The sequence below is a fragment of the Anomaloglossus baeobatrachus genome, chromosome 7 (genome assembly GCF_048569485.1).
Source record: "Anomaloglossus baeobatrachus isolate aAnoBae1 chromosome 7, aAnoBae1.hap1, whole genome shotgun sequence".
NCBI lineage: Eukaryota > Metazoa > Chordata > Amphibia > Anura > Aromobatidae > Anomaloglossus > Anomaloglossus baeobatrachus.
The window spans coordinates 300,046,096-300,056,517 of record NC_134359.1 but is presented as its reverse complement, the minus strand read 5'-3'; the positions used below and the strand labels follow the sequence as shown (position 1 = coordinate 300,056,517).

The 10,422-nt window shown below is 45.8% G+C and overlaps 1 protein-coding gene across 2 annotated transcripts; it reads right to left on the bottom strand.

The window, feature by feature from the left end:
- Positions 1 to 3,160: 3,160 nt before the first annotated feature.
- On the bottom strand, positions 3,161 to 9,941 carry LOC142245651 (sulfotransferase 1 family member D1-like). Of its 2 annotated transcripts, none has more exons than XM_075318547.1 (8): positions 9,843 to 9,941; positions 8,724 to 8,913; positions 8,513 to 8,638; positions 7,195 to 7,292; positions 5,429 to 5,555; positions 5,089 to 5,183; positions 4,839 to 5,013; positions 3,161 to 3,483 (listed from the first exon to the last, which is right to left on the bottom strand). In XM_075318547.1, exons 2-8 carry the CDS (start codon positions 8,851 to 8,853, stop codon positions 3,377 to 3,379), a joined length of 858 nt encoding a protein of 285 aa, XP_075174662.1. In that variant the 5' UTR covers positions 8,854 to 8,913; positions 9,843 to 9,941; the 3' UTR covers positions 3,161 to 3,376. The 2 variants fall into 2 exon arrangements, with proteins under 2 accessions (XP_075174662.1, XP_075174663.1); XM_075318548.1 differs by lacking the exon at positions 9,843 to 9,941 and adding an exon at positions 9,134 to 9,357.
- Positions 9,942 to 10,422: the final 481 nt, after the last annotated feature.

Here is a 10,422-nt window from a genome sequence, read left to right as displayed (position 1 = left end):
AGAGCAGGAGCTGCCGGCAAAGCGCAGGAAAGAAGTGACATGTCACTTCTTTTTGCGCAGCGCTTCGGCAGTAGCCGAAGCGCTGCGCTTTTAGACGCCACGTGCGCACGGCCCCTGCACAATCTCCATAGACTGTGCAGGGGACGCTGGACGCATGCAGTTACGCTGCGCTACAAAGCGCAGCGTAACTGCATGTTTTTACGCAACGTGCGCACATAGCCTAATACTGCCACCTATATACAAGAATATAACTACTATAATACTGCCCCTATATACAAGAATATAACTACTATAATACTGCCCCTATGTACAAGAATAGAACTACTATAATACTGCTCCTATATGCAAGAATATAACTACTATAATACTGCCCCTATGTACAAGAATATAACTGCTATAATACTGCCCCTATGTACAGGAATATAACTACTATAATACTGCCCCTATATACAAGACTATAACTACTATAATACTGCCCCTATGTACAAGAATATAACTGCTATAATACTGCCCCTATGTAAAGGAATATAACTACTATAATACTGCTCCTATATACAAGAATATAACTGCTATAATACTGCCCCTATGTACAGGAATATAACTGCTATAATACTGCCCCTATTTACAAGAATATAACTGCTATAATACTGCCCCCTATGTACAAGAATATAACTACTATAATACTGCCCCCTATGTACAAGAATATAACTACTATAATACTGCCCCCTATGTACAAGAATATAACTACTATAATACTGTCTCCTATGTACAAGAATATAACTACTATAATACTCCTCCTATGTACAAGAATATAACTACTATAATACTGTCTCCTATGTACAAGAATATAACTACTATAATACTGCCCCTATATACAAGAATATAACTACTATAATACTGCTCCTATGTACAAGAACATAACTACTATAATACTGCCCCCTATGTACAAGAATATAACTACTATAATACTGCCCCTATGTACAAGAATATAACTACTATAATACTGTCTCCTATGTACAAGAATATAACTACTATAATACTGCTCCTATGTACAAGAATATAACTACTATAATACTGCCCCCTATGTACAAGAATATAACTACTATAATACTGCCCCTATGTACAGGAATATAACTGCTATAATACTGCCCCTATTTACAAGAATATAACTGCTATAATACAAGAATATAACTACTATAATACTGCCCCTATTTACAAGAATATAACTACTATAATACTGCCCCCTATATACAAGAATATAACTGCTATAATACTGCCCCTATGTACAGGAATATAACTGCTATAATACTGCCCCTATGTACAGGAATATAACTGCTATAATACTGCCCCCTATGTACAGGAATATAACTACTATAATACTGCTCCTATGTACAAGAATATAACTACTATAATACTGCCCCTATATACAAGAATATAACTGCTATAATACTGCCCCTATGTACAAGAATATAACTACTATAATACTGCCCCTATATACAGGAATATAACTGCTATAATACTGCCCCCTATATACAGGAATATAACTACTATAATACTGCCCCCTATGTACAGGAATATAACTACTATAATACTGCCCCCTATGTACAAGAATATAACTACTATAATACTGTCCCCATGTACAGGAATATAACTGCTATAATACTGCCCCCTATGTACAAGAATATAACTACTATAATACTGTCCCCATGTACAGGAATATAACTGCTATAATACTGCCCCCTATATACAGGAATATAACTACTATAATACTGCCCCCTATGTACAGGAATATAATTACTATAATACTGCCCCCTATGTACAAGAATATAACTACTATAATACTGCCCCCTATGTACAGGAATATAACTACTATAATACTGCCCCCTATGTACAAGAATATAACTACTATAATACTGTCCCCATGTACAGGAATATAACTACTATAATACTGCCCCCTATGTACAGGAATATAACTACTATAATACTGCTCCTATATACAAGAATATAACTACTATAATACTGTCCCCATGTACAGGAATATAACTGCTATAATACTGCTCCTATGTACAAGAATATAACTGCTATAATACTGCCCCAATATACAAGAATATAACTGCTATAATACTGCCCCTATATACAAGAATATAACTGCTATAATACTGCCCCCCTATGTACAAGAATATAACTGCTATAATACTGCCCCTATATACAAGAATATAACTGCTATAATACTGCCCCTATATACAAGAATATAACTGCTATAATACTGCCCCTATGTACAGGAATATAATTTCTCTGGACGTATGTCAGGTATTCGCTTTTCGCACAGATACAGAATTGAGAATTAGTAGGTTAAACAGATCCACAATCTGTGAGTTTAGTTCAGCACCATTAAGTGTTAGTGATAGACTATGGGTCAGTGTGCAGCGACTCTATCATTGAGGGCTCAATTTTGCCAATTAACTCTTAGGGTAATAGATAAAACTTAAAGGGAAACTGTAGTAAAATGTCGGTCTTGTGTGTTTTCTGGCTTGCGGTCCTGTTGTCTGGTGTTTGCGGTCACTGGTAGATTGCTGATTTGTGTCTGACGCTTTGTATAACAATAATCCAGGGAGTCATTGGGTGAATTTTCGTCTTGTTGTGACTCGCTGCGTCTTCTGGGCCCTGCACCCCGCTCCCTGGTCTGCAGCCTTACACTGGCCCTATGACAGTTCTGCCACTGTCCCTATGATAGTTCTGCCACTGTCCCTATGACAGTTCTGCCACTGTCCCTATGACAGTTCTGCCACTGTCCCTATGACAGTTCTGCCACTGTCCCTATGACAGTTCTGCCACTGTCCCTATGACAGTTCTGCCACTGTCCCTATGACAGTTCTGCCACTGTCCCTATGACAGTTCTGCCACTGTCCCTATGACAGTTCTGCCACTGTCCCTATGACAGTTCTGCCACTGTCCCTATGACAGTTCTGCCACTGTCCCTATGACAGTTCTGCCACTGTCCCTATGACAGTTCTGCCACTGTCCCTATGACAGTTCTGCCACTGTCCCTATGACAGTTCTGCCACTGTCCCTATGACAGTTCTGCCACTGTCCCTATGACAGTTCTGCCGCTCTCGCACCCCCAGTTGTACTCTTTGGATTTGTTAATAGTGAGACAATGTTTAGTCTTAGAAAACAACCATTTTATTTATTATGAAGTGTGGCATGTGACGTGCTGCGATCCTGTGCGCTGCCGTTCACACGGGTGCGTTTCTCCAGCAGATGTGCGCTGCCGTTCACACTGTGCGTTTCTCCAGCAGATGTGCGCTGCCGTTCACACTGTGCGTTTCTCCAGCAGATGTGCGGTCTCCGGGGAAGGCGTTGTGCAGGTCCGGCTCTACATGCGGAAGCTCAGGTCAGTATTCGCCATCTCTTGCTGATAATATTCATCAAACTTCTCATTCTGGGACACAGAGAAATGAGTCTTCCAGTCCCCGAGGATTCCTGAGACGCAGACAGCGCAAGTCACAAGAGACGACAACGGCGCCTTATCAATGACTGACAACAAGAGGCAGCTCTGACACATCTGTATATCCTGTATCACCCGCAGTCATCCTCCAGCTGCACTCACTATTCTGCTGCGCTTATCTTCCCTCGGGATACCTAATGTACTGTGTGTACACAGTGACTCCAGCAGCAGAATAGTGAGTGCAGCTCTGCAGTATAATACAGGATAAGTAATGTATGTACACAGTGACTGCACCAGCAGAATAGTGAGTGCAGCTCTGGAGTATAATACAGGAGGTAACTCAGGATCAGTAATGTAATGTATGTACACAGTGACTGCAGCAGCAGAATAGTGAGTGCAGCTCTGGAGTATAATACAGGAGGTGACTCAGGATCAGTAATGTAATGTATGTACACAGTGACTGCACCAGCAGAATAGTGAGTGCAGCTCTGGGGTATAATACAGGATGTTACATAGGATCAGTAATGTATGTACACAGTGACTACAGCAGCAGAATAGTGAGTGCAGCTCTGGAGTATAATACAGGAGGTAACTCAGGATCAGTAATGTAATGTATGTACACAGTGACTGCACCAGCAGAATAGTGAGTGCAGCTCTGGAGTATAATACAGGAGGTAACTCAGGATCAGTAATGTATGTATACAGTGACTGCACCAGCAGAATAGTGAGTGCAGCTCTGGAGTATAATACAGGAGATAACTCAGGATCAGTAATGTATGTACACAGTGACTGCACCAGCAGAATAGTGAGTGCAGATCTGGAGTATAATACAGGAGGTAACTCAGGATCAGTAATGTAATGTATGTACACAGTGACTGCAGCAGCAGAATAGTGAGTGCAGCTCTGGAGTATAATACAGGAGGTGACTCAGGATCAGTAATGTATGTACACAGTGACTGCACCAGCAGAATAGTGAGTGCAGCTCTGGAGTATAATACAGGGGGTAACTCAGGATCAGTAATGTATGTACACAGTGACTGCACCAGCAGAATAGTGAGTGCAGATCTGGAGTATAATACAGGAGGTAACTCAGGATCAGTAATGTATGTACACAGTGACTGCACCAGCAGAATAGTGAGTGCAGCTCTGGAGTATAATACTGGAGGTAACTCAGGATCAGTAATCTATGTACATATTGACTGTAGAAAGAGAATAGTGAGTGCAGCTCTGGAGTATAATACAGGGGGTAACTCAGGATCAGTAATGTATGTACACAGTGACTGCACCAGCAGAATAGTGAGTGCAGCTCTGGAGTATAATACAGGCTGTGTGCACAGTGATGGTCACCCTAGAAAGTGTAGATGACATTGTCGCAGTGATGACATTGTACCTTTCCTCATGAATGGGGAGATGGAGTGATCCATGAAGGGGAAGGTGCTGTAATTGTCCATAGGGTTGTTCTTCATGGCCTGGAAGCTCGTGTGTGTGAGAATCTTCTCCAGGACCTTGTCTGATAATTCCTTCCTCATAAACCTCGATACCTTCTGGATCTCACACATTGGATCCTGCCGGAGAAACCCAAGGTAGTTTGTCCCCTATTAATACAGTAAGAGCGGGTGGTGGTGTGGCGGAGCGCTCACCTGCAGCATGTCCTCGTAGAACAGGTACAGGGTGTCCGTCTGCCGCCTCTTCTCCCAGTAGCCTTTCACGTGTGAGCTCCAGCGTCCAAACGCCACTGCAGGGACCAATACAGTGCACAATGGGGAAAGACGTGCGCCCAACCGACGACGACAGACATCAATGCCACCTCTGTCACTAAACATGCCCGTCCAGATCACCAAAGATACAAGACCTCCACAAAATGCTAAGCATGGCATTCCATATCCTAGCTAGATGTCTTCAGGGCTCCACTTGGTGGAGCGCGGCTGCCCCTTCTGCTGACGCTCAGTCACACCTTGTAATGTAAAGCTATTTACTGACCGTTGCCTTCCATGAAGCTGTTCAGAAACTCATCCCATGTGCCCGGGTCTGGATGTCCGAACGCCATCCTATAGAAGTGGTAGTAGGACACGGCCACGTCTTTGGCATTCCTGGCCACGTAGATGATCTAGATAGATATAGTGGTTATTGGATAATTTTCTTCTACGGCTCTTGATGGTGGCACCAGCATACTAATGACGGACTGTTGAAATACATTTCAACGTAAAAATAACCAGATTGTGAAATAATCTGGAACCAGATACTGCGTTTCCCCAAAAATAAGACCTAGCAGACATTTTCTGCGCTGTCAAAGTATGGCTTAAATATAAGCCCTACCCCGAAAATAAGTCCTAGTTTTGTTCCAATAATGAAGTGTCCATAAAGCTACAAAAGTTAAGGAATCCTGCAGGACACTTCATTAAAGAAAGTAGACACCCCCAAAATAAAGAAGACAGACCCCGCAATCATACTCACCAGAGCGGGACGCTGTGGAACGCATCGAGGACCTGCGATGGAACACACACACCACACATACACATGCAAATCCAGTGATACCGCCCTGCTCCGGTGACGTGGAACGCGAGGACCTGCGATGGAACACACACACCACACATACACACGCAAATCCAGTGATACCGCCCTGCTCCGGTGACGTGGGACACTGTGGAACGCGAGGACCTGTGGTGGAACACATCAAGGACCTGCGGTGGAACACCCACACACATACACACACATCTGGTGATACCGCCCTGCTCCGGTGACGTGGTCCACTGTGGAATGCGAGGACCTGCGGTGAAACACATTAATGACCTATGGTGGAGCACATCAATGACCAGTGGTGGAACGCCCACATGCATACACATACACATCCAGTGATACCGCCCTACTCCGGTGACGTGGAACACATCAAGGACCTGTGGTGGAACACATCAATGACCTGTGGTGGAACGCCCACACACATACACACACACACATCTGGTGATACCGCCCTGCTCCGGTGATGTGGGACACTGGAACGCGAGGACCTGTGGTGGAACACATCAGTGACCTATGGTGGAATGCCCACACACAGACACACACACATCTGGTGATACCGCCCTGCTCCGGTGACGTGGGACACTGGAACGCGAGGACCTGTGTTGGAACTCGTCAAGGACCTGTGGTGGAACACATCAAAGACCTGTGGTGGAACACATCAAGGACCTGCGGTGGAATGCATCGAGGACTTGCGGTGGAACGCCCACACACACACACACATCCGGTGATACTGCCCTGCTCCTGTGACGTGGGACACTGGAATGCGAGGACCTGTGGTGGAACACATCAAGAACCTGTGGTGGAAGTCATCGATGCGCTCCACCGCAGGGTCTCGCGTTTACAGTGTTCCAGGTTCCTCTGTCTGCCGGAAGCAGTGCAGTGTGACTGGATGTGTATGTGTGTCTGAGTGCCGGCCGGAAGCAGGGGACGACCACTGTGGAGAAGACAAGGGCCTACATGGAGCGCGCGCTGAGGACCTGGGAGGGACGCAGATGTCCAGGGTCTGGTAAATGTCATTTTCCTAAGGGAATTTGCCTTTTTTAGGGTGTTTTACCCAAAATAGGTCTTATTTTCGGGGTAGGGCCTAACGCATTTTCCAGGGTAAAAAGTAATGTAGACAATGTCTTATTTTTGGGGAAACACGGTAGTAATAAGACGGCAGATCAGACGTTTATACCAGTTCCTAAACCATAAGTAAGAAAGTAACATTAGTTAAAACCGCGAGGAACCTTGCAGTTCTGGTCCCAGAAGCTCTGCGGAAGGACGTCCACCGGAAGATGGGTTTTGATCACTCTCGGGAAGTCTTGCTTGTTGAGGATCTCCGTTCCTATAGAAGAAAAAATGCGGAAACATATGTAATGGTAAAGACGGATCGATCCTCATTGCCTTTGACGAAAAATTGGTGAATTTGTCTGCTTTCCTATCTTATTAGTAAATATCTTGGACTCTTTCTAAATCACACGACTTCCTCTAAATCCGGGGGTAAGAAGGGTGGAGAATGGTGACAGGAGGCAGGAGCGATGCTGCGGGCTGTGTCCTGCGGGTGGTGAGGCAGGGGACATCCAGAAGATGTTGGCGGTGCAGGCTTCAAAAAAAATGGTGCCTTGGAATTCAGGAAAATGGCTGCGGAGGCGGCGCATGCACAAACAGGCTTCTCGGCTCTCTGACATGTCAATCTGCGCCTCCACAGCCATTTTCCTATAGTCCATCGCGTCGGAGGTAGCGCAAGCGCAGGTAGAGATCTCTGCTCCGAGGTCTATGGTGCCTGCCTCTGCAGCTATTTGACGGGAGATCCATGGCACCCACCCCCACTGCCATTTGGCAGGAGATCTATGGTGCCTGCCCCCACAGGCGTTTGCTGAGAGATTAATGGCACCCGCGCCCACAGCCATTTGCCGGGAGATCCATGGCACCCGCCCCCACAGCCATTTGGCAGGAGATCTATGGCACCCGCCCCCACAGCCATTTGCCGGGAGATCCATGGCACCCACCTCCGCAGCCATTTGGCAGGAGATCTATGGCGCCCGCCCCCACAGCCATTTGGCAGGAGATCTATGGCGCCCGCCCCCACAGCCATTTGCTGGGAGATGCATGCAGTCCTCCACACGCCACCATGACACCCAAGCTATAGGCCCACAGTAATGGCTGCATTGCTACACTGGTGCCACCGCTGCAGAAAGTCAGCCACAGCGGCGGCACCAGACTCCTGTGACTCAGCTGCACCGCCGCAGCGCTCCCCGGTGAGCTAGATTCACTTTATAAGATGCTCCCCTATTTTCCCCCCAATTTTGGGTAAAAAAGTGTGGCTTATAAAGTGAAAGATACAGTAATTATGTCCAGCAAAAACGACAGACTCTTCCAGAAAGGGTGAATAATTGCTGCCGCTGATAAAGATGCCGAACATTTGGACTCCTTGTGCCTCAATGAAGTCAGACGAGTCAGGACTAGGACCGGGTGATGGCGGTAACAGGACTGAGTACAACGTGCATTGCACACGCTCACATCAACGTGATCGGTCATTAGGTGAATTGTTATTTGAAAAAATACCTGAAGGCAACGATGGGCCGGAGCACTCCAGAAAGGGCACCCGCTCAAAAATGGCACCTTTCCGGCTTTCTTCTGCATCTCCATTGGTCAATATTAGATCCACAATCTTACTGACCCAAGTGGTGCCTGAGAGTAAGGAGATCACTATTTAGTGGTGATGCTTACACAGAATGGCGGCGATACTAGCGCCCGTATCCAAGTCATTGCTCACCTGATTTTGGATAGGTTGATATCAGCAGATCGTCCGCTCTTGCCTGGAACCGCTCTACATTTTCCCAGTTTTCTGCGAAGGGTCCGATAATGGGCATGCCCCTCACCAGCTGCAACGCCGGGCGATTCATGGCTGGAGATGAGGAGGACGGATTGTGTCTTCAATGTTCCTGACTTGCCTATTTTGATGACTGTAGATACAGGAAAAAGGGATTTTACATTTAAAAGGCATTTCCATAAAAAAAATTGCCCTTTTACCTCAATTCCTCCGTGAATACGGGATCCACCAAACTGTCTGCTTAGCTGGGGGATATTCAGTCTGTCATAGAACTTCAAGAGAGAAGCAGAAAAATGTATCCTCTGTGGGAAAAGCTGAGGCTACACAAAGAGACATGGATATTTATCACTTACTGGACTGTATCCGTGTTCCTGGACTATTTTACCCTCTGTGTGGTGGATTATTTTATATGGGCCGTCTGATTTTGCTTGGAATAAATGTTCTTTGGCTTGTTCACCCATCTCTTGCTCTGTTGATTGTGTGATATTGGAGAAGGACCCCGTGACCGCAACCCTGGACGTTTCCAATAAACCCTATTATGGGCAATGCAGCCCAACCCTGCGCTGTTTGTTTTTCAGTAGTCCCTTGTCGCTGTAATCCCGGTGGCCTTTGTACAATTCCACGTCCTGCCAACTTTGCTCATGTAACACCAGCTACGCTGCCCGGAAAGAGTGCCAAATGTCTATGCAAAGTACAAAGACGAGATTCATAGTCTTATCAAAGCACTGCCCGGTCTCCGGTGACGAGAACAACCCAAGGTGTCATGGCCACTGTGTTTGGGTGGGAGAGTAAGTTTCTAGGTCACGACCAATGGACATGCTACATAGGATTAATAATTGCCTGGATCCTGCTACGCCGGTACCGGAAAGACGGAAGGGAATGTGAAGACTCAGCACCAAGGAGAAGCCCGGTGCAGGACCACCTAGGCCGGTACCGATTGCTTTTGCATTGGACGTTGTGGACCTTCACGGGGCTCCTCATCTACAGGGTCCTCACAGTTATCACACAGGACAGAAAGGATTTGGAGGAGACAAGTTCTAGGAATCTAAATTACTTTCTTACCTCCGACTAGCCGACCTCTGCAGCAGGCACCGCTCTATTCCTTGTCCGGCTGCCCCAGAGGTCCTTTCAGGTGTCTGCCAAGACACGGTATCTCAAGTGTTGGAGGCAGGCGGGGTTTATACAGAGCCGATTATCCCGACATTCATAAACGACCTGCATAAAACTCCGGGGCACATTAACCCAAGAGATCAGGATCTGCAAAACAACAAGCTGATATGTTATACAGAATATCCCCATGTTATATCAGCATGAGCCATATCACTATATACAGGAGATTCCCAGGTTATACCGGCTGTACATATATAATTATATACAGGAGATGCCCAGGTTATACCGGCTGTACATATATAATTATATACAGGAGATGCCCAGGTTATACCGGCTGTACATATATAATTATATACAGGAGATGCCCAGGTTATACCGGCTGTACATATATAATTATATACAGGAGATGCCCAGGTTATACCGGCTGTACATATATAATTATATACAGGAGATGCCCAGGTTATACCGGCTGTACATATATAATTATATACAGGAAATGCCCAGGTTATACCAGCTGTACATATATAATTAT

Bases quoted from the DNA above. Each gene is read 5' to 3' on its own strand.
- LOC142245651 (XM_075318547.1), bottom strand. From the start codon at position 8,853: ATGAATCGCCCGGCGTTGCAGCTGGTGAGGGGCATGCCCATTATCGGA. The intron at 5,556-7,194 runs GTTCCTCGCGGT...ATATCTATCTAG, and splicing joins TCTGGGACCAGAACTGCAAG to ATCATCTACGTGGCCAGGAA. The intron at 3,484-4,838 runs GTACAATGTCAT...TCTGCGTCTCAG, and splicing joins CTCCCCATTCATGAGGAAAG to GAATCCTCGGGGACTGGAAG.